The 25397-nt window shown below is 37.6% G+C and overlaps 1 protein-coding gene across 1 annotated transcript; it reads left to right on the top strand.

The window, feature by feature from the left end:
• The first annotated feature begins 470 nt into the window (after positions 1-470).
• LOC107808880 (protein NRT1/ PTR FAMILY 2.11) lies at positions 471-3136 on the top strand. Its single transcript, XM_016633446.2, has 4 exons — positions 471-847; positions 978-1195; positions 1476-2035; positions 2119-3136. Exons 1-4 carry the CDS (start codon positions 751-753, stop codon positions 3023-3025), a joined length of 1782 nt encoding a protein of 593 aa, XP_016488932.1. The 5' UTR covers positions 471-750; the 3' UTR covers positions 3026-3136.
• The last annotated feature ends 22261 nt before the right edge of the window (positions 3137-25397 follow it).

Raw genomic sequence — 25397 nt, 5'->3', positions numbered from 1 at the left:
TAATTAATTATGATATTAAAACTAATTTTAAGTTACATATTGATTGAGATGATAGTACATTTATGAGATAGATTTTCTTTCTTTATTAAAAAGCTAAATAAGATTAACAATTAATTATTTTAGGAAATTAATTATACTTTTTAAATTTTTGCTTATAATTAAAATAATATAATATAAAAACTAATACTGATTGAGATGAAGTACACGTGCCACGAGCGTATCTCGAGACTAGTTTACGATAATTTTATCCAACATGAAATGTCACAATGAAAGAATAATTTAATTTTTGACCGTATATAATTCAATCAATATTATAGGGCTCCGGATATCAGATAATAAAAAAAGAAATTAGAGAAAACAATTTTACACAAATAATAGGTAGATCGTTAATTGTTTTTCGCTACTTTATCAAAGTGTTGTCGGTCGTCAACTATTTAATTAATCCATATCTAAGAATTATAATTGAGAACATTGCAAATTGATTTTTTTTGTACACGGTACAGAAAGCAGAAATAGACAAAGCCAATAAACGTATCACATGTCCGGAAAAGTCGTCCAATAATGAGAGAGATCAAGAATTCTGGGAAACTATACTTAAGTTGACATACAGCCATTCTCTATAAATTACCTTCCTCAATATGTTAAGCTCTATCAAGAAGAAGAAAAAAATTGGTTCGTTTTGATACAATTTGGACTTTGCCTAGATAGTAGATATAATTAAAATTTGAAAGTGTATTTTGAGGAGCTGAAATGATAATTATCATACTCTCCGATATGGAAGTGGATAAGGTCCCTGCAAGAGATGAACCCAAGTATGGAGGAATAAAGGCCATGCCCTTCATTATAGGTAAAATTGCAATATGAATTGATGCTATATTGTACTTCAATTTCTAAATGTGACAAACTGTAGAATTTACAACACAAAAATGTTGGAGGCCTCTTATTTGAGCTTTGCTTGTGTAAAACATAACGTGCAGGAAATGAGACATTTGAGAAGCTGGGAACTATTGGAACCTCAGCGAATCTCTTGGTTTACTTAACTACTGTCTTCAACATGAAGTCAATTACTGCTACTAACCTCATTAACGTCTTCAATGGTACTTGCAACTTTGGAACTCTGCTCGGAGCTTTCCTTTCAGACACTTATCTTGGTCGCTACAAGACACTGGGGATTGCTTCTATATCTTCTTTCACGGTATTTAGAGAGAGTGCACTTTAATTTACTTAATTATGTCTTTTACAATTTGAAGGGGAGCCTTGGAGCAACGATCAAGTTGTCTCACGGGTTCGAGCCGTGGAATCAGCCATTGATGCTTGCATTAGGCTAGGCTGCCTACATCACACGCTTTTGGGGTGCGGCCCTTTCCCGGACCTTGCATGAACGCAGGGTGCTTTGTGCACCAGACTGCTTTTTTTTTTATGTTTTCATCAATTTGCAACTTATGGTAAAACTTTGAATATTTGTATGTATACAGGGCATGATGTTTTTAGCGCTAACAGCAGCAATCTCAAAACTGCATCCTCCACACTGTGGAACCGCAGCAAATAGCACTTGCCTTGAACCAACTACAGGGCAACTAGCTTTCTTACTATGTGGATTTGGCTTTCTAGTAATAGGTGCAAGTGGCATTAGGCCATGTAATTTAGCCTTTGGAGCAGACCAATTCAATCCAAATACAGAATCAGGAAGAAGAGGAGTTAATAGCTTCTTCAATTGGTACTACTTCACCTTCACTTTCGCAATGATGGTATCGTTGACTGTCATCGTCTACATTCAATCAAGCGTGAGTTGGGCTATCGGATTGGCAATTCCCACATTTTTAATGTTCTTGTCGTGTGTTTTCTTCTTCGTTGGTACCAAAATTTATGTCATGATTTTACCTGAGGGTAGTCCCTTGACAAGTTTTGCGCAAGTTCTCGTAGCTGCAATAAAAAAGAGGCGATTACAACTACCAGAACAACCACAGAATACCTTGTTCAACCACGTTTCAATCAATACTATCAACACTGAACTTCCTTATACCGATCAATTTAGGTAACTGATACAATCATTCCACCTTCTTTTTTTTTTAATGTGGAGCTGAGACTAATGAAAGATACACAACAATGATTGTGCAGGTTCTTGAATAAAGCATCTATTATAACTCCTGAAGACAGAATAAAAGAAGATGGATCAGCAGCCAACCCGTGGAAACTTTGTAGCATTCAACAAGTGGAAGAAGTGAAATGTGTTGTAAGAGTATTTCCAATATGGATAGCAGGATTGATATACTACATTGTTCTAGTCCAGATGCAGGCTTATGTAGTCTTTCAAGCCTTACAAAGCGATAGGCGTCTTAGAAATACAAGTACTTTCAAGATTCCAGCAGCATCTTACGCGGTCTTCCAAATGTTAAGCATGACTATTTGGATACCTATTTATGACAGAATAATTGTACCATTTCTCCAGAAGATCACAAAGAAAGAAGCTGGAATAACAGTCCTTCAAAAAATGGGAATCGGCTTATTTATTGCAGTTTTCACAATGCTAGTATCAGCTGTAGTGGAAACTCGAAGAAGGAATGTCGCATTTAGCCACCCAACACTAGGCATTGAAACAAGAAGAGGTGAAATTTCAGCCATGCCTGCTAATTGGTTAATACCTCAACTGGCTCTAGCAGGACTTTCTGAAGCATTTACAGTCATAGCCCAAGTTGAGTTTTTTTACAAGCAATTTCCAGAAAACATGAGGAGTTTTGCAGGGTCATTCTTGTTTTGTGGATTTGCATTGGCTAGTTATATGAGTAGCTTCTTGATATCAATAGTACACAAGACAACAAGAACATCAGATACAGAGAATTGGTTAGCAGAGGATTTAAACAAGGGGAGATTGGATTATTTTTATTACTTAGTTGCTGCTTTGGAGGTTTTAAATTTGGGATACTTTCTAATATGTGCCAAGTGGTACAAGTACAAGGGAACACAAAATGATCACAATCTTGAAATTGCCTTGGAAAAATTAGAACCCACAAAACCTCTAGTTTGATTTCTCACTTTCTTTCTTTTTCTTCTAAATAAACATACATACAATTTCATCAGCTGCCATGGCAATGTACATTTGATTCATGTTACACCAAATCTCACCCATTAGACTAAATATGGTGATGCGTGATTACCAAACTAGCTTGAGCGAATATTTCATTTAAAATACTTTTTTATTTTTTTTATGTATGAGAATGTTAGATTAGAAAAACTAAAAATAGACAGATAAATAAAAGGAGAATTGAAAAATAATTAATTGTGTGACAGAACTTAACCGTATTAATAAATTCATCCATTTTCATCTTATTCACTTTTTTCCATGTAACTGAAAAATATTTGTTGATGAACTAGAAATATGAAATTTATAATAACATAAAGCTAAAACCAGTAAAATCAAAATGGTAATGCGAATTTATAAATTATTATCAGAATTTGATTACCATTCTTACTTATTACAAGTTTTAAATTGTGAATATTCTATTAGAGTTCGATCAGCTCATAGATGATACTGGTTTTCAAAAATAAAATTGAAAATACAACTAGATCAAAATGTATAATATTATCCCAGTGGCATAACATTTAATTCAATAATAGAAAAATTAAGCAGTATTGCTAAAGAAAAGCTAGTTCAATTTCTTTTTCCTATCGACTTATTAATGTCCTTTTCGTTGAGAAATTATATCTTGTAATATATTAGTTTCTGTACAAACATCCTTTACCCTTTTGTTGTGGAAAAGATATTTGGCGCTTCACGAATTAAGATAATGATTTCTTTCTGTTAACAAGAGTTATCTTTTAGCTCTTGTAGATATGCAACTAAGTGGGCGTTTGGATATAAGAATGGTAAAATTCCAAAAAAGGGTGAAATTTTTTTTCAAGTGAAAATGGTATTTGAAATTTTGAGTTGTGTTTGGACATGAATATAAATTTGGGTTGTTTTGAAGTTTTGTGAGTGATTTGGGTGAAAATTTTGAAAAATAGGTTTTTTGATGTTTTTAAATTTTCAAAATGCATCTTCAAGTGAAAAATTGAGAATTTTATGAACAAATGTTGATTTCCAAAAAAGTAAAAAAAAAATGAAAAATTTCTTATGTCCAAACGGGCATAAAACTCGCCATGGCGTATGAGCAAATACGTGAAATTTTGCTGGTTGTCCTTTTTTATCGGTTTAGTAAATGATTATTTTTTTATTTTTTGAAAATTGATGTATCTTTTATAGGACATTTTAAAAATTCTTTTTGAGCAAACTGAAAATCTTATGAGAAAAATGTGAAATTATGGTAAAATTTTTTTGTAAGTTATTACAAATTTTAGACCATAGTCTAATGGATTGTGAGCAAGCTGAAAATTATAGGAATTTTTACCTCATATAGCAAAGGTTAACACCTTATTTATTTTAAATAAATACCATTTTTAAAAAATTATATTCTATAGATATCTTTTAAGGTTTATAGCAAAATATTTAATTTTGGTTACCTTCTAGTCCTAAGCAACTAAATACGCTAATCAGTTACACTTTTTTCTTTCTCTCTTTACTTTGATACATCCCATTCTCTTCCCCCATCCCATTAAAATTTCCGATCTCCCCTCCCCCTTCCACCGGATTTATGCAAAGCTCACTTCAGAGCAAGTTCACTTTCTCCATCTCCATTGATCCGCCTCACTCAATTTCTCAGTCAATATTTCATATCTTTCTGTACTCTTTCCACGATAAGAAAACGTCTTGCCTTCTTCAATTCTTGATAATTGCATTGAACCTCTTTCCTTCTTGTTCTTCTTCTCCTCGCGTTCTATAAAAAGTGGACTGTTTGGAATAGTTTCAATTTTATTTTCTGGGTTGTGGGGTTCAATTGATTGTTTTCTGGGTTGTGGGGTTCAATTGTAGAATTGGTATTCGCATTCTTGGAAAGGCAGCAAACATCATCTAACCCAAAGCAATGCTCGCGCGTTCTCCGCGGGGAACGAGTCACTAAAATCACCAAACCAATCACTTTGTTCTCGAAATAAAGTTGGTGTGTTTGTGTTACCAGCAGAATTACCATGACATATTGATTCTTTCAAAATCCTGATGGCCCTATTTTGATTCTTTCAAAATCCTTAGCTCTTTTAATCCGGTTGGTTTCTCATTACCGGCTTCCGGTGAACGGCGGATTCGCCAGAAATTAGGGTTTGTTCTTGAACAAAGACGATGGAATTTGGGGCTGAACAATTTGGTTTTCTATTAATATATTTCAATATATTTTCAAGTATTTCATTGTATTCATTGTCTTTTTTTCATTGTAATTCAATGTATCTCGTTGTATTCCATGTATTTCATTGTATTCACTATCTTTTTTTCTCATTGTATGAATGTATCCCGCTATATTCTATGTATTTCATTGTATTCACTGTCTCGCTATATGCCATGAATGTATTCATAAGTTTTTTTTAATTAATAAAATTTATGTATTAAGATGTATTATATAATTTCTCTGAAGATTGCTATGTTTTTGAGGTATTTTCGGTTGAGAATCTTTTTTATAACTGAAAATACAAAATTTGTATGTTATAATTGAGTTTTTTGATTATATTATGAGTCTATTAGGTTAATTGATTCACTTTCCGTTTTAAAAACAGTGTAATCCTCTATTTCACGCCATGAATACAGTCGAATACAATAATCTGTCCAGCTATAATCCCATGTTTCACTCTATGAATACAGTAGAATACACTTGAATACAACAACTGATTAACTGGATTTCCCTGATTCACGCCTATTTTTGCTACTGTATTCATGAATACAATAGCTTAAATACATCAAAAACATCTTATAACCACATAAAAGATATCTATAATCTGTAATATAGCAAATGATATCTATGGATGACTAATTACTACTAAAAGATAATGCTTTATGAAAATTTCTCAAAATTATATTAGCAAAAATAGATCCGAGATCCGAGATCCCAGTCGAATATTGTCTAAAAGTGATAATTTTTCAATGGCTATATTTACACAACTTTTTAAAATACGGACAAAATCTAAGCAGTAATAGCCTAGAAAGGGACATTTGTGTAAATTAGCCCGCAAATATAGAAGCTAAGGCCCAGTGACCCAAGGTCCAAACTCCAAAGGGAACCAGGCCACGTAATTACGTGTGTCATCTTTAATTAATAGCCCAGACATAATTCTTCATAATTTTTTGATATCGTGACAGACAAATAAAAGCAGTCGTGACTTGTAAATATTGAAGGGTTAGTTTATTCTAGTGTTCTTATTTTCACATTAGTAATTAGTAATATATTTGTTTAACCAAATATATATTTTTCGGTCAAAGTCTAATTTTAGAAGAAAACGGGTTATTGATAATCAAGTTTTGCTTCACTTTCTCAACGATATCAAAGGAAAATAATAAGAATAACTAAGGAAATAATTGATTGCAAAGTCAAAGCAGAGAATTTCGAGAAAGTAGAAAAGTAAAGTGTATATTTCAATATGGCCTCAGATGTATCTTTACAAATGAAATTCTCTTCTCTTGTATAGACATTTACAAATATAACGTTTCCTTCCATTAATGGCTAAATCATTATGAGCTTTAGTATTATTAATGATCCGTTATAATTGGTAATCGTAATTGTTCATGACGATTCTGATTCTCCTTCTTCATTAATTGAAGGTTCATGAATCTTCCCTTTTTACTGTCCTGGTTCATTCCGCCCATGTCTCTTCATTGACTAATTTAGGCTTTGCTTGCACCTCTTGTAACTCGTACATCTTTTAATTGTAATATTCCAGTTGTCATCTTCTCATTGTTCCGCGTATCATGCCCTATCAACCAAATGTAATTCCACATGTATTATTCATTTTCCACCAATACAGATAGTCCCCCCACTTGCTGAATATTCCGCAACTGAATATTTGAGAAGTGATATGTATTTATGGCGGGAATTCTTTGCTGCCATTTCCCAAGCATCATTGCGTTTTCTTTAGAACAATGCGTCGTATGTCATTTCCATTAATGCATGTGCCACGTGGCCTTCGATGATTGGGTCTGTGACTCCTCAGCGTTTATTAGGGCTTTCTTGCGGCTGCGTCAGTCACGAAGTGACTGATTCATTATGACGTTCCATCATAACTTACTTTATACGACGGTTGCTTCTTCTTATAAGTACCTCATGTGTCTTCAGTTTCACGAAACCTTCATCCTACAATGTTCTTCTTCTTCACTCATTCTTATTCTTCAGCATATATTACTTTATTAGTTTCTTATACAACCATGTCTTCATCAAATCCTGATCCTCGCAAAGTAGTAATTGTTGATGAACATCCCCCTTCATGGAACCGTGGTTCCCCGTCTCAAAGTAGTGCTGCCGATCCATCTTCTTCTAGACCTACGACTTTTGCTACCCCAAGATCTTATTCTAAAGATAAAGATTCAACCGAAGCCTTTCGTGAGCCCACTATTGATGAAATTATTCCTCAAGAGCTATCCTTTGTGACTGATAGTGAATCCATGAAGAGTCAAGTCTCTTTTATGGCTGCTTTCCTTAATCGTGTTGATCGTTACCCAAATTTTATTACCACTAGTCTTCTCGCTCTAGTTCGAAGAGAATATAATTGGAAACCCGACTTTCCAATTTTAGTCCCTGGTTCTAACCAAAGAATAACTTCATACCAAGCTGGCTATTCCTTCGTTTATACATATCCTTTTACCCTAGGTTTTAAACCTCTTATTGACCCGGTAATCATTGAGTTCTATTGTTACTTCAATGTGTGTTTAGGACAAATTGGTCCTATTGTTTGGAGATCGGTTGCATGCCTCCGTTATTTATCAAACTTGGTTTCTATGCCTTTTACTTTTCGTCACCTACTCCATCTTTACTCTCTCAAACTATTTCATGAAGGAGTTTTTTCCCTTGTGGCCAAAAGTAAGAGAGTATTAGTTAGCCCTGAGGATAATAGAGATCGAGGCTAGTATGATCGCTTCATTGCTGCTCCCACTAGTGCTTTGGCAGGTGAAGAAAACATGTTTTTTTTCAGAAAAATGGAATTTTGCACGTAGGTATTTGCATTTGTATCTTTTTCCTTCCACAAAAAGTACTCTCATGTATACTCGTGCCTATTTTTTCAGCAACTATGAAAGTTTTTTAGGAAATCCCTAACTTTAGTGCTTGGGTAGGAAAATTATTATCTGTTGCTCCTATGGAGAGAAGTTCTTGGAAGTATCTATCACAGAGATTTGGGTGGAAAGTTAAGACACACGGTACTTTTTCCTGCCTAGTCTTCTTTTTTTTTTCTTTTCTTTTTTGCTAGTTTAAGAGCTTCTTACTGTGAACTCTTTTCTTTTGTTAGGATTTCCCATTCATGGTGTTAGTCCTACTTCTGTTTCATCTGCAAGGTTTATGGTGAGTCTTTCTCAAGAAAGGATTTTGAGCTTTTCATCGAAGACAAAAGTAGACGGAGCCCGTAGCTCTGAAGGCGAAGAGGAACAAGACGAGGGTTCCTTAGTGCACAGGCCTCGGGCTAGGAGGTGCATTATTTCAGATGATGAATCCACCCCTCCTCCAAGTTCAGTTCCTTTGAACGAGCCTAAAGTTAGTGAGTTTTGATGAAGAGATGAATGCTCCCCTCGTGACTCTACCGATCAACTATTTTCCCATGGTTTTGATAGTGAAGATTTTGGTCCCGTTTATGAAGAATTACCCATTGCTTCTCTTCCAGCATCAGTCCCCATTTGTTCTCAATCTATTGTTCTTGTTGTTGCTGCTACTGCTCCTCCCGTGGTTGCTTTCACTTCCTCAACTGTCCCTGTTGCTACTACTTCTCATGTTGAAGTTGGTACTTCTAGTGGTAATAGGGTGATGAAAAAGGTTACCATAGAAATTCCTGAAGATGGTAATATGTTGAAAAAATCTGGTCAAGTCGACGTATGGTTGAAACCTCTACTTGGCCCAGTCGAGAAGTCAAAGATGGAAAGCCACAACTCTTTGACGTGGATGAATGATATTGTTCATTCATATTTGAATGTTCAAGTCTTAGATTTTTCCTTCCTTTCTTTCTCTCGTGGTTATTTACTTTTGTTTGACAGTCGTTTTTTTTGTAGATCAACTTGATAGGAACGAAGCTTATGAAGAGAATTGTTCACACTGAGTAGCTAGTCATTGATTATCATACTGAACTGAATAATTGGAAGGAATAGTATGAGGGTCTTCAATTGGAGAAAGAAGTTTTAGCTGAAGAGAAGTGTGTTTTGGAACAATAAGTAAGAATGATGACATCGAAATTGGAAATTGAAAAAGCCTCTTCAAGTCAAGTTGGCAAAGACAAGACATCATTGAGTCTTCATTTACAGAGCAACTTTCTAAAGTTAACGAGGAGATAAGGGGTTTGAAAGAACACCTTAATCAGAAGGAGACTTATGCCAGTGAGCTAGTTCAAACACTCACTCAGGTTCAAGAAGACCTTTGTGTCTCCTCTGATAAGATCCAGTCATTGGGGAGTCCCCTCGCTCCTTTGAAGAATTCTTATGATGCTTCTTTGATTGAGAAAGAATAGTTAAAGGCTGAAATTGACCAGTGGGAGAAAGATTACGAAGCCCTTAAACATAAATCGACACTTGATGTACGTTGGGATTTTTTCAATACCCGCCTCGAGACTTTGATGGAGGCTATCCAGGAAGGCTTTGACTTGAATGCTGAGATCACCAAGGCTAAGGAAACAATTGAAAAAACTCAGCAAAGTCAGAGCTTTTCCTCACATGAGGTCGGAATTTCTGAAGGTGATGAGCTTACTCCTGGTGAAGTTGGTATTCAAGCTTCTTCTGCTCAAGTTGAATCTTCTCCTACTGTTGATGATGTCATATTGGATCCCGCTGCTGATAATGCCACATTGGAATCTGCCCCTTAGTGTTCTTTCAGAACTTAGTTTTTACCCCTGGTTCCTTTTGGGGTTTGTCAAACAAATATTTTGGTTCTAACTAAGTATATATTTAGTTTTAGCCAAGTTTAATATATGATCATTCGTTTATTTTGAGTTTTTTTTAAACTCTTTGATTTGTATTTAAAAATGCTTTAATATTTCGTGATTTTGGCATAGATACAAATTTTAAAAAAGAGGGCCCTTTTATAAATAACACTAATGAAGAAGACATTTCAACTTCATATTGGTGTAAGTATATGAAAGAAGTAGGAAAATACATACTTTAAAGAAGTTTCATGAATAATTTGAGGAAGTTTCACGTTTTGAACTTTCAAATTACATAACACTTTACAAGTATTCAATTAACTTTTTGTACGACATCTACAACTCTTTCATAACTGTTTTTCTTATAACAGATTTCAAAATATTCTAGGGTATATCTTGCCCCACTTGTGGGATTACACTGGGTTGTTGTTGTTGTTGTTGTTGTTGTTGTTGTTGTTGTTGTTGTTGTTGTTATTGTTGTTGTTGTTGTTGTTGTTATTGTCTAGGGTATATCTTGCAACCCATGACTAATTATTGCCCATAACCTAAGTACTCACATGATCTTGTAATTTATGTCCGCGAGTTTACACTTTGTCAAAGCTTATTACAAAGGTTTTTTGAATCAGGCTTGTTTTTTGGCTCTTGAATTTTGATTTTTGGGTTGATTCAGGCTTGAATTCTGACTTTGTCTTCTTTAGTTTTCTTTGACTTTCAGTCTTCTTTGCATTCATATCTATAGTCCCCCAAATATTAGAGCTTTGAAGTATGAAATCTCGAGCACTTGCTTATTCCTTCCATTTGGTCCATTTCCTGAAAAGGAAAATACATACAGGACTCAGAGGTATATTTTTAGATGATGATTGCTTAACACTTTTTATTTCCATCAGAAAGGTTGTAACACAGAACGGGGATAATTTTGTATCTTGCGTGTTTTTTAGGTCTGATATCATCATTTGGTGTGGGCTAACTTTGTGCCTATCATCTAAAATGGTTAGTATAATTTAAAAAGTATAAAACTAAACCATACACGAATGATACCTGACTGGTGGTTCTTCCACTGCTTATAAGTAATACTTCTTTAAATGAACATCATTCCAATTTGATGGGAGTACTTTGCCTTCCATTGTTTCTAACCCATACGCACCATTTCCTAGGGGTGTGCATTCGATTTATCGATTCGATTTTGACAATTATCGATAATTACTTATCGATTTGTACATATGCCTATCGTTATCGTTTTAATAAAGTTTCGATTTTTTCGATTTCGATTTATCAATTTTGGGGCTAATCAATTCGGTTATCGATTATACCAATAAAAAAATTTGCGGGATTCCACAGAAAGTATATTGCTATAAACACTCCTAACTAATATGGACAAAAATAAGCTAAAATAAGACGAACACCGTTTATAACATAAAAATTATGTCAACAAGCACATGCAACGAAGCTAAAGTAAGGGATCAAATGTATGCCACCAACACTCCAACGGTATAAAAAAATAAAAATACATCATCACGACTAATTCTATTTTCCATTAATTTGAACTTCATTCCCTTGAGCTTTAAATATGATCATTTCTTAAATTTGGTAGATGAAATAATAGGGTTAGGGACTTAGGGTAAAGGAAATGGTATTATAGAATAAGGGTAAAAAAATAAATATTTTTAAGTATATCTTATCGGTTTATCAATAAACCGATAACCGAAGAGGACAAAATCGAAATCGATAACTCGATAAGGAAATCGAAATAGATAAATTGATAAACCGATAGCAAATAATTGATTCAATTTATCGATAAACCGATTCGAATGCACACCCCTACCCTTTCCAGCAATGCCTAGAATCATGTAAGGTCCTTCCTAATTCGGACTCAACTTTCCTGCATTGGCCGCTTTTGTCGATTGAAAAACTTTTTGAGGATGAAGTCCCAAATCTTGAAGTTTCTAAGATGAGCTTTCTGATAGTAGTATCGCTCAATAATTTATTTCTGCACTGCCATCCTTATTAGAGCCACTTCTCTCATTTCTTCAAGCAAATCTAGATTTATTCGCATCTCTTCCTCATTTGACTCTTCAGTTGCTTGGGTGTATATCGTACTTGGTTCACCTATTTCAACTAGGATTAAGGCTTAATCACCATATAAAATTGAGAATGAAGTCTCTCCCGTACCTATTTTTGCTATCGTTCGATAAGCCCATAAGACTCCTGGTAACACTTTTGACCATTTACCTTTTGACTCCTCTAATCTTTTCTTCAAGTTACTAATAATAACTTTGTTTGTCGATTCGTCTTGTCAATTAGCCACAGGATGGTAAGGTGTTGAAGTTATCCTTTTAATATGCCAACTCTGAAAGAATTCCATGATTTTCGCACCTATGAATTGCGGACCATTATCACATACGATTTTTTTGGAACTTCGAACCAGCATATGATGTTTCGCCAGATAAAGTCCCTATCTTCTTTTTCCCGTACCTGTTTGAAGTCACCTGCTTCTATCCACTTGGTAAAATAGCCTTCTAATGCTAATAGAAATGAACCTTTCTTTTGGCTTGTAGTAGTAGACCCACGATATCCATCCCCCATTTTATAAAAGGCCATGGTGAAATAACCGGATGTAATAGCTCTACTGGGAGATGCATGTTGTTTCCATATCGTTGGCATTTATCACACTTGTCCACAAAACTTTCCACATCTTCTTCTATTTTTAGCTAATAATATCTTGCTCTAATTAGAGTTTTTACCAAGGATCTTCCTCCTGCATGATTTCCACATTGTCCCTCATGTACTTCTATCATCACATATTCTGCTTGAGAAGGTCCGAGACATCTTGCTAAAGGGCCTCCAAACATTTTTTGATATAGGTTTCCACGAACCAAACAATAACGGGCAGCTTTTCATCGAAGTAATTGAGCTTTTTTCTTGTCTTCAGGTAAAATCCCGTACTGTAATAAATTAACGAACCCGTTTATCCAATATCAAGTTAAATTATTGAAATTTACCTCATTTTTATCTTGATCGTGTGTTGAATGAAACAAATGTATTACGATAGCATTTTCTTCATTTATTACTTCTGCAAAATATGCGAGATTAGCCAACGCGTCTGCTTCCGCATTTTCTTCCCTGGGTATTTTCACGATTATCCATGATTGGAATTGTCTAATTTCTTTTACAAATATTGCTGCATCCCTGCCTCTCTAGATATATAAGTCCCATATATTTGATTAACTACAAGCTGCGAGTCACTTTTGATTATAATCTGCTCTATTCCGAGTTCTCTTGCCAATTCCAGACCTGTAATTACAGCTTCGTATTCTGCTTCATTGTTAGTAATGAGATGACACTTTATTGCCTACCTTATGGTTTCTCCTGAAGGTAGGATAAGAACAGTGCCTAAACCCGCTCCTTTAACATTTGAGGAGCTATCCGTAAATAGGGTCCAAGTATCTGGATTAGATCCGGTGAATATCTGTAGTTCCTTTTCTGCTTCAGGTACTATCCTTCGACTGAAGTCCGCCACAAAATCTGCTAAAACCTGCATCTTTATCGCAGTTCTACATTGGTATGCGATATCACATTCACTAAGTTCTATAGCCCACTTGGTTAATCTACTTGACAGTTCTTGCTTATGCAATATATTCCTTACAGGATAATCGATCACTATAGAGATAGGGTGACATTGAAAATAAGGTCTCAACTTTCTAAATGCCATAATTAGTGCTAAAACAAGTTTTTCTAAGTGAGGATATCGAGTTTCAGCATCCAATAAAGATTTGCTAACATAATAGATTGGAAATTGTTTACCTTTCTCTTCACGTACTAATACTGCACTTATCGCCATTTCTGATACAGCGAGATAGATGAGTAACCTTTCTCCATCCTTTGGTTTAGCTAGTAATGGTGGGTTTGACAAGTACGCTTTTAGATTTTTGAGTGCTTGTTGACATTTATCAGTCCACTCGAACTGTTTTTGCTTTTTCAATACAGAAAAGAATTTAAAACATTTCCTCGAAGACTTAGAAATAAACCTTCCCAAAGCTGCTATCCTGCATGTTAGCCTCTGCACCTCCTTTTTTCTCGTGAGTATATTTGGAATTTCTTCAGTGGCTTTGATATGTGCAGGGTTTACTTCAACACCTCAGTTAGAAACAAGAAACCTAAAAACTTACCTGAAGCCACGCCAAAGGCACATTTTTCGGGATTTAACTTCATATTGAACTTGTAGAGAATCTGAAAAGTATTTGACAAATGTGGGATATGATCCCCCACCTATGCTGACTTGACCAGCATGTCATTGATGTAGACTTCCATAGTTTTTCCTAGGTGTTCTTGGAACATTTTTGTTACCAATCTTTGGTACGTGGCTCCAGCCTTCTTTAATCTGAAAGGCATGACTTTATAACAGTAAGTCCCCCTATCTATGATAAAGGAAGTTTTTCCCCATCTAAAGGATTCATCTTTATCTAATTATATCCTGAATAGGCATCTAAAAACTCAACAACTCATGTCCTGCACTAGAATCAATTAGTTGATCTATATGCGGTAAAGGAAATGAGTCTTTAGGACAAGCTTTATTTAAGTCAGTATAATCCACATAAACTCGCCATTTCATATTCTTTTTGGTACTACTACAGTATTAGCTAGCCAGTTAGGATATTTTACCTCTCGTATGGACCCAATTTTTTAAAGTTTTTGTACCTCATCCTGGGTCACCTGGTTTTTGAAAGATCTTTGCTTCCTTTTTTTCTGTTTGACAGGTGGATATGATGATCTTCATTTAGCTTGTGAGTCATCACCTCTGGTGGTATACCTGCCATATATAAATGCAACCAAGCAAAGCAATCTACGTTAGCTTGTAAGAATTTGACAAGCTTACCTTTCATTTCTAGGCTTAGTTTCATTCCAATATAAACTTTTCTATCTGGCAACTGCTCGGAAAGAGTGATAGCCTCGAGTTCTTTTGTTGTTGTTTTGATGTTTTCATTCTCTTCTAGCTCTTGAATGACATCAGGCCTTGAATCTACGTCCACTTGTCCACAGTCAGTTGAGGTTTGTGTTGTTGTGTCCTCAACTAAATTCTGTAATTGCTGTTTTTTATCTTCACCATCGTTCGCTATGCTCGAATCCGCCACTAAATTGATACTCCTAGAAGCCTGATTATCTCCATGGATTTGTCTAGTCCCTGTAGACATGTGATTTTTGACTCTCCTCAAGATTTTTTATATTATAGCCTGTAAATATTTAATTTAGGCCTAATATCGCTATATCAACTAATTTTGATTCTTTTGCTTTATTTTATTACAAGAAAATAAAAATTACAAAAAAATAGTTTCATTAATATTTTGTAGTCATTTTTAATCTTGAAAAATACCAAAAATAGTTTTGTTTTAACGGTCATTCTTATTTTAATAGTTATTTTACTTAAGTAGGATTAATTAATAAATGAGATCGTATTTTTAGTCTCGTTCGTGGGGAAAGAATAAAACTTGGGCTTGAGCAACCATTTTTAGGCCTAATTTTTGGACCTAGCCCATAATTTTTAGGCCATATCCCCTAACCTAAAAAATCCTATAAAACAATTAGACTCTAAGACCCTAAGGAGGATCAGTGAAAATACAACAAAAAACACCTAACGCCTAAATGTCCCTAAGCTAGAGGAGACTTGCCGTTTTTCTGATTGGAGAGAGGAGAGAACAACTTCATTCATCTTCCTCATCAAAAGACACTAAGAGTGACAATTCAAAAAATGAGACTCTTCAGCCGTTCAACACACATAGATGCCCATCGTCAGTCTGAATATCTAACCTAGAAGACAACCACTGCTGCTCCTTTACTTCTTCAACACCACCAGCCCTCCATCTCTAGCGGATCTCTACACATACACACACACACACAAGAATACACATACTTTGAGATTTCCCTGATGTAAAACTCACAGGACAACTACAAAATAGAGCACATAAAACATTTTGTTTCATCTCTCTAGTTTCAGATTTTTGCTTCCCCATGAATGAAGTTTGTTTGAGATATTTGAGTTCACGACGAGGCCCATTGTTGAGTATTGTCGTGGTTCCGACGAGTCCCGAGTTATCTGATTCAGTATCGACGATCGTTTCTATTGGTTTTTGGTCGAAGCCCGTTCGAGGTTGTCGCATCAAGGTCTCCGGTGCTGGTTCTACTTGTTGTCGCCGGGCTGGTATGTGCCTTTGGTTAGTTTTTTTTCCTTTGTGTCATGTTCAGATGTACTATTCTTCATGTTTGATGAATCGTTTGGTTAATATTCTTGTTTGGATTAGTTAGTTTATTTTCTTCAATTTAATGATAATCTGTTACTTTCATGGAAAGTATTCGTATTTGTGATGATCAATTATGGTGTGCATTGTAGCATAAGGTGAGTTTAATTGTGATGATATTGACAATAAATAAGTCAGGTCTTAAAGGGTGTGAGTTGCCAATAATGTAAAACGTGGAATGTATTCTCTGTATAGTATTTTGAATGAACTTAGGAACATGTTGGTTTGAGTTGGTATTTGACTAATTACACTGTGTTTATATTTGTTTATAAAGTATGGTTTGGTCCAAGTTTTGTGTAACAGTTGTGATCTTAATGGATGGGTTAGCAATCATATGCCTTTCCACATTATTTTCCATAAAGACCTTATAATCCGCTTAATGGGACATGATTCTCTTCTTACAAATATATTGAGGTGTGCCATTTAATTATATCACCCATGGCCCTCATAAATATCATAACTATTTATTTAAAATAAATACTCGTAGAGAAGCCTTTATGTGCATTTAAAATACCATTGTGATTGTGTATATGTTCGCGTAACATAATTACGATTCTAAAAAAACTAATTCGGAGTATGCGTTTTTGCAACTTCGATCAAACTCTTCTTAATAGTAAAATGGTCGCTAATAGGCAACATTTAGTTTATATAGTTCGAGGTGTGCCATCCACAATTTAATCATTCATGGCCCTCGTATTAATCTTATGACTTAGAATATTAAAATGACAAATGTTCGCAGTTTGCTTTAGGCACATTTAATATACTATCATGGTTGTGGACACGTTCGCGTGACATAATTACGATTCCTAAAAACAAAATCAGAGTATGCGTTCGCGCAACTTCAGCCAAACTTTCTTAATAATAATAAAGCGTTACTAATTGTGGAAACGTTCGCGTGACATGATTTTTGATGCGCCAAACAAATGGGTACACATGCGCGTGACCTGTTTCAAGATAATTTTTAATTAAAAGAGGCAAATTCACATAGGTTCTAAAATAAGTAATTAGACAATTTAATAAGCCAAGTATAATCAAAGAGACCGTGATAGAACTATGGAACTCAGGAGTGCCTAACACCTTCTCCCGGTTTAATAGTACTCCTTACCCAGATTTCTGTGTTTGCAGACCATAAATAGAGTCAAACTTCCTCGATTAGGGATTTTAACCGATGACTTGGGACACCATAAATTATCCCAAATGGCAACTCTGATCTTAAATAAATAATCATGTTTCGATTGTCACTTATATTAGAAAAATTCCCTTATACCTTCTTGGAGGTAGGAAAAAGAAGGTGTGACAGCTCTGGCGACTTTGTTGGGGAAAGGAACCTAGAATCTCTGGTTCAGGATTCAAGAATTCGAGCTTATTTGTTTTATTGTACTTGACTTTATTTATAGTTAATATTACTGTATTTTGTGAACCTTTGTGCTAATTGCTGTCTATTTACCGTTTTAATATTATTTGAATTGTATATAACTGTCTTCTTCCGCCACCCCTCTGAGTCTTCTGAAAATGGTGCACACATTCGCGTGCCCCGATTTTTCTGCAGAAGTTATACCAAATAGAACGAGGCTGGGCCAGCAACAAGGGTGGGTAGACTTTAGTGCTCCCGGTAAGTTACCCGCTCTTCGACTCGAGTTGTCCGCTCGGGTAAGACAAGTCTAGAACACAACCCTAGGTTTAAACCTAGAATAACATAATCTCATACCGGATTCTTAGTAGGAACGTTTATTTGCATCACGTGCATTTGACTTAGGGGACTCAACAAAGGGGTTAGGTCCGTTTAGGACAAGTGTACCCAAAAATAAAAGACCATCCTGATGCATCCTATGTGCTACATGTTGCAATCATCAAGGGTAAAAGGGTTATTTGGCGGACTAATGATAATTGAGGGCAAATGAAAGAAAAAGAAATGATGGGTGAAGTGTGAAAATAAAGCAAGTAGGGACCACTTATGTTTTATTTCACATTTTTTTAAGAATAAAACAAAACAATATATGAAAATCCATAAAGATTTTGCACTTTCCCATCATTTTCCAAAAAATCAAAAGGGAAAAGAAGATCCAAAAGAGTCTACATGTTTCATTATTTTTTCAAAAAAAAAAGACAAAAATATATTTTCTCTAAATAATGAGAAAATATATTTTTGTCTTTCGGGGCGTGATACGTAGACAACCCACATAGGGTCCGGTCTTCCTAGTGAGTTTAGGTTCTTGGCTTCGCGGGGTCTTAGCCAAATCTTGCATTTTTAGCTACTTTTAGCCACATGGGTTAATTTTAGAAAAATAGCCTCAATCATGTCTTGCATGCGTCTAGTAGAGAATGTTATTGTCTCACATAGTGTTGGTTTCAGTTTTTTCATACATGTCTGGATCTACTTACCGGGTTTTGAGCATGACAGATACATGTGACGACCCGGCCGATTGTCTTAAGAATTAACGCCTCGATCCCCTATTAACTGTTTTTTCCAAGTTTATTTCTGCTAATTTGATTTGCCGAGATGTTCGATTTTGAGTTTGGAGTGTTTTGGGACACTTAGTCCCTAAATGAGAGCTTAAGTGTTGGAGAGTTGAACGTAGTTAGAACAGTGAGAAGACGGCCATGGAATGAAAATCTGATGGTTCCATTAGCTCCGTTGGATGATTTCAAGCTTAGGGGCGTGTTCGGATTGTGTTTTGGAAGTCCGTAGCTAATTTAGGCTTGAAATACCGAAAAGTCGAATTTTAAAGTTTCTGGTTCGATAGTGAGATTTTGATCCGAGGGTCGGAATGGAATTTCGGAACTTGGAGTAGCTCCGTAGTGTTGAATGTGACGTGTGTGCAAAATTTTAGGTCAGTCAGACGAGGTTTGATAGACTTTTTGATCAAAAGCATATTTTTAGAGTTTTTGGAATTCTTAGGCTTGAATCCGATAAAAAATAGGTGTTTTGATGTTTTTTTAAGCGTTCCGAAGGTTGGAAAAAGTATGAATGATGTTTTAGGATTGGTTGGCATGTTTGGTTGAGGTCTCGGCGGCATCAAGATGAATTCGGACTGTTGACAGAAGGATTTGAAGTTTGAAGTTTGCTACAGCAGCTGGTATTTTGTCATAACCACACATGCGGTTTGGGTCCCGTAGGTGCAGAGCCGCAGAAGCGGCGGATCAAGCCTAAATACAGATTTGGGGAGGATCAGTAGGTTCCACAGATGCGGGACCGCACCTACGGAAGGGTAACCGCAGATGCAGAAATTGGCCTTTAAGTGAAAGTCACAGATGCAACGAAGTCCTCGCAGAAGCAGGACCGCAGAAGCGGAAATCGCTGGGCAGAACATATAAATTCTTGCCTTCGCGAAATTTAGCCATTTTTCATATTTTTCAAAACGGGAAGAAGCTTGGGGAACACTTTTCAAGAGGGATTTTCAGAGGAGTTCATTGGGGTAAGGTTTTTGGTCCCTAAACTCGTTATTAGAATGATTTTTATCAATTTAAGCATGAAAAATTAAGGAAAATCAATGGTAATTGGGGGGGGGGGGGGTTAGGGCTTGTCTAATTGGAGACATTTGAGGGACAAATTGAGGTATGATTTTGGTACTTTTGATATGACTGAACTCGTGAGAGTGCGAGGTTTTTAGAAATACAAATTTTACCCGATTCCGAGATGTGGGACCGAGGGGCGTTTTGGTCATTTTATATAATTTCACGCATTAGCTTAGAATTTAATTGTAGAATTAGTTACTTGAAGTGTTATTTACATTATACAATTGAATTGAATAGATTTGGGCCATTTGAAGTCGAGTACTCATGGCAAGAACGTGGTCTCAGGTTGATTTTGAGCCGGTTCGAGGTAAGTGGCTTGTCTAACCTTGTGTGTGGGACCTTCCCCTTAGGATTGGTATATTTGGTAATTGAAATGCCTTGTACGTGAGGTGACAAGTACGTACATGTGCTGATTGTTAGAAATCCAGTTTTCTTTAAGTAATTACTAGTATGTTTCCTTTCCTGTTTCTATTACTTGCACTATTAAGCCTGTTGTTGGCTTAGGAAATCATGTCTAAGTGACTTAATTGCTTTATTTGCTCAACCTATCTTGCCTTAATTCAGTGCAACATACTAGGCTAGAATTACTTGTTGCCTTAATAAGAAGTTTGCCATTTCTGTATATTTTCCTATTACTACTGTGTATTTATTTTTGGGACTACGGATGTGGGATTCCGGTAGCTCCCCCTTATCTGTTTATTTTGGGACTATAGATGTGGGATTCCAGTAGACCCCCCTGCACAGTTATATAGAACTACAGAAATGCACCCGGTAGATTCCCCCAGTATTGGGTATTTATATTTGGGACTACAGAACGAGATTCCGGTAGATTCCTGTGCACTATGAATTGGACTACGGGACGGTATCTCGGGATATCCATTGGATATGTACACATGGGACTACAGGACGGTATCCTGGGAGATCTCCGAACGTTATTATTGGTGCTGAGCAGTATTCACTTTCCCTTTTTACCTTGTTTCTGTATAGTTGTTGTTGTCCTGTACATCCTATGTTATTCTACTATTGTATTTATTCATACTATTCTATTCTATACTATTGATCTTTATATTTTATTTAACCTCAGTAGGGCCCTGACCTTCCTCATCACTACCCAACCGAGGTTAGGCTTGACACTTACTGAGTACCGCTGTGGTGTACTCATGCCCCTTCTGCACATGTTTTTCATGTGCAGATCCAGGTACCACTACTCAGGCCTACCATCCTTGAGGGAGGCGACTGCTCTAGAGACTTCGAGGTACATCTGCCGCATTTGAAGATCGAGGAGTCCCTTTCTATTCTAGCTGTTAAACATTGTCCTTCAGTATTTTCTTTCTTGTTTGATATTCTGGAGTTAGACTGTTAGATATTCCAAAGGCTTGTGTTTCTGTGAGTTTCTGGGTTTTGGGATAGTGTACTTGGTTTTAAGAATGTTGTGTTGTATATGCCGAGCGACATTATAACTATTGTTTCCATTAAGTTATTTTGGTTTTTGATTATTTCTTCCGCAAGTTTCATTTATATTCCGCATTTGTTAGGCTTACCTAGTCGTAGAGACTAGGTGCTGTCACGATAGTTCACGGAGGGCAAACTGGGGTCGTGAAAAGTTGGTATTAGAGCTCTAGGTTCATAGGAGTTATGGATCACAAGCCGGTTTATTAGAGTCTCACTGATCGGTATGGAGATGTTTGTACTTATCTACGAGAGGCTATGTAACTATTAGGAGGATTCCACTTCATTTGATTTCCTTGTCGTGCGATATTTTGACATTACAATTCTAAACTTCTGTCTTCTATTCTCTCACAGATGGTGAGGACACGTGCTACTCGAGATGATCAAGCACTCGTGCCCCCTATTGTAGCCATTAGAGGCCAGGGCTAGGGTAGAGGCCGAGAATGCACACATGGTGCAGCCAGAGCACATGCACGAGCTACCGCTGAGGTACCACCAGCAATTCCAGTTGGAGTCTTGACACCTGACATGCCTACTACTGCCACTACTCCAGCTCTTTAGGAGACTTTGGCACAGTTCATGAGCATGTACACCACTCTAGCTCAGACAGGGTTTCTTCCCCTTGCTGCAGCTACATCTTAGGCCGGGGGAGGAGCATAGACTCCCGCCGCCCATACTCCTGAGAAGCGAGTGCATGTTGAGCAGGTCCCTGAGATTATTCTTGTACCGCCTGCAATGCCAGTTCAGCCTAAGGACAGGGCAGCGGCTTCCGAGGAGGAGCAACTAAGGCTTGAGAGGTTAAAAAGGTACAAGCCTCATGTATTCAACAGTCTAGCATCGGAGGATGCTCTGGGATTTCTAGATGAGGGTTACCGCATTCTCCGTACCATGGGTATATCAGGATCGAGTGGGGTTTCCTTCACTACCTTCCAGCTTCGAGGAGCCGCCTACGAGTGATGGCACACATATGAGTTAGAAAGTATGGATAAGGCTGCTTCACTGACTTGGACTCAGTTTTCAGATCTATTCCTAAGAGAGTATGTTCCTCATAGAGTTAGGGACGCATCGCGCGCCGAGTTTGAGCCTTTGCATAAGGGTGCTATGACTGTCTCAGAGTATGTTGTCCGTTACACCAGTTTGGCTAGGCATGCACCAGCCTTGGTTACTATTGTTCGCGAGAGGGTTCGCCGGTTCATTGAGGGCCTTATTCCCAGCATCAGGTTTAGCATGGCTCGTGAGTTGGATATGGATACTTCTTATCAGCAGGTAGTGAGCATTGCTAGGAGGATTGAGGGTATGTATGCTAGGGAGAGAGAGGAGAGGGAGGCCAAGAGGTCTCGAGAGTCGAGCCATTTCTCTGGTGCCCGTGTCCCAACAACAGGTCGTCATGGTAGGGGTTATATGATTCGCCCTGTTCATTTAGCTCTTCCAGTAGCTAGTGGTAATCCAGCTTCTCCTAGACCTCAGGAGCCTTATTATGCACCTCTAGTATCTAGTACGCCTCCTGCGCGGGGTGCTTTCAGAGGTCAGTCCAGCAGACCTGGTCTGAGCCAGTCACAGACACCACATCCTCCCAGATCTTGTTTTGAGTGTGATGACACACTTCATATGGTGAGGGATTGCCCCAGACTTGGGATGGGTGCACCTACATAGACTTCTCAGCCACAGCGCGCCTTGCTGAGTTCTCAAGCTATGGTTACAGCTCCAGTTGCTACCCCACCTGCTCAGCCAGCTAGAGGTGGAGGTCGGGGAGGTAGAGGTCTCCCTAGAGGGGGAGGTCAAGCCAAATACTATGCCCTTCCTTCACGTACCGAGGCTGTTGCCTCCGATTCTGTCATCACATGTATTATACTGGTTTGTCACAGATATGCATCGGTTCTATTCGATCTAGGATCCACTTATTCGTATGTGTCTTCTTATTTTGCTCCGCATTTGGGTGTATCTTGGGATTCTTTGAGTTACCCTATTTATGTTTCCACTCTTGTGGGAGATTCTATTATTGTGGACTGCATTTATCGGTCGTGTTTGGTTGCTCTTAGTGGTTTTGAGAGTAGAGCCAATTTATTGTTACTCATCATGGTTGACTTTGATATTATCCTAGGCATGGACTGGTTGTTGCCCCATTATGCTATTCTTGATTGTTACGTCAAAACTGTGACGTTGGCTATGCCAGGTGTACCGTGTGTAGAGTGGAGGGGTACTTTAGATCATACTCCCAGTAGAGTTATTTCTTTTCTTAAAGCTTAGAATATGGTTAAGAAGGGGTGTGACGCGTATTTAGCTTATGTGAGAGATGTTAGTATTGATACCCCTTCAAATGATTCAGTTCCAGTAGTACGAGATTTTCCCGATGTGTTTCCACCTAATCTTCCGGGCATGCCACCTGATAGAGATATTGACTTTGGCATTGATCTGTTACCGGGCACTCAACCCATTTCTATTTCTTTGTATCGTATGGCTCCTCCTGAGTTGAAGGATCAGTTACAAGAATTACTTGATAAAGGTTTTATTCGGCCCAGAGTATCACCTTGGAGTGCTCCTGTCTTGTTTGTGAAGAAAAAGGATGGTTCTCTGCGTATGTGTATTGATTATCACTAGTTGAACAAAGTTACAGTTAAGAACCGTTATCTTTTGCCTCGTATTGATGATCTGTTTGACAAGCTTCAGGGCATACGGGTGTTTTCTAAGATTGATTGCGCTCAGGTTACCATCAGTTGAAGATTCGGGAGCCAAATATCCCAAAGACTACTTTCAGGACTCGGTATGGTCATTACAAGTTCCTTGTTATCTTATTTGGGCTGACCAATGCCCCAGCAGCCTTTATGCATTTGATGCACAGTGTATTCCGGCCGTATCTTGACTCGTTCGTCATTGGTTGGATTTAGTGGAATTCTTAGGCCACGTGGTATCGAGTGAGGGTATTCAGGTGGATATGAAGAAGATAGAGGCCGTGTAGAGTTGGCCCAGACCATCCTCAACTACCGAGATCCGTAGTTTCTTTGGTTTGGCGGGCTACTACCATCATTTTGTGAAGGGGTTTTCGTCGATTGTTCCCCTATGAACAGGTTGACCCAGAAGGGTGCTCCGTTCCAGTTGACGGAGGAGTGTGAGGCGAGATTTTAAAAGCTCAAGACAGTTTTTACCACAACCCCAATTTTGATACTGCCTACAGGTTCGAGGTCTTATACGGTATATTGTGATGCCTCGAGGGTTGACCTCAGAGCGGTGTTGATGCAGGACGGTAGGGTGATTACCTACACGTCCAGATAGTTGAATATACATGAGAAGAATTATCCGGTCCACGACCTTGAGTTAGATGCCATTGTTCATGCCCTAAAAATCTGGCGCCATTATTTATTCAAGGTTCCCTGTGAGATTTATACTGACCATTGGATCTTACAGTACTTGTTCAAGCAAAAGGATCTAAATTTGCGCCAGAGGATGTGGTTAGAGTTGCTGAAGGACTATGACACCACTATTTTGTATCACCCGGGCAAGGCCAATGTGGTGGTCGATGCTTTGAGTAGTTGGGCAGAGAGTTTGTGGAGTTTGGCTTATTTACCAGCATCGGAGGGGCCTATGGTGATGGATTTTCAAGCCTTAGCCAACCAGTTTGTACGATTGGAACTTTCGGAGCTTTGTCGGGTTCTAGCTTGCATGGTTTCTCGGTCTTCCTTATTCGATCGTATCAGGGAGCGGTAGTATGACGACCCTCATTTGCTTGTCCTTAAGAACAAGGTTCAGCACAGTGATTCCAGAGATGTGACTATTGGTGATGATGAGGTATTGAGGATGCAGGGCCGGATTTGTGTACCCAATGTTGATGGGCTTCGGGAGTTGATTCTGGAGGAGGCCCATAGCTTACAATATTCCATTAATCCAGGTGCCGCGAAGATGTATCAAGATTTGAGGCAGCACTATTGGTGGAGGCAGATGAAGAAAGATATAGTTAGATTTGTAACTTGATGCCTTAGCTGTCAGCAGGTGAAGTATGAGCACCAAAGATCGGGTGGGTTGCTTCAGTAGATAGAGATTCCGGAGTGGAAGTGGGAGAGGATCACCATGGACTTTGTATTGGGCTCCCACAGACTTTGAGAAAGCTCGATGCTATTTGGTTCATTGTGGATCGGCTGACCAAGTCCGCTCACTTTATTCCTGTGTGTACTACTTATTCCTCGG

This window comes from Nicotiana tabacum, chromosome 6 (assembly GCF_000715075.1).
Source record: "Nicotiana tabacum cultivar K326 chromosome 6, ASM71507v2, whole genome shotgun sequence".
Classification (NCBI taxonomy): domain Eukaryota; kingdom Viridiplantae; phylum Streptophyta; class Magnoliopsida; order Solanales; family Solanaceae; genus Nicotiana; species Nicotiana tabacum.
This window is presented reverse-complemented; position numbering and strand designations above follow the sequence as displayed.

Excerpts from the sequence above, each read along its gene's own strand:
- LOC107808880 (XM_016633446.2), top strand. The coding sequence starts at position 751 with ATGATAATTATCATACTCTCCGATATGGAAGTGGATAAGGTCCCTGCA. Across the intron at positions 848-977 it reads GGCCATGCCCTTCATTATAG|GAAATGAGACATTTGAGAAG; the intron begins GTAAAATTGCAA and ends CATAACGTGCAG. Across the intron at positions 2,036-2,118 it reads CCTTATACCGATCAATTTAG|GTTCTTGAATAAAGCATCTA; the intron begins GTAACTGATACA and ends ATGATTGTGCAG.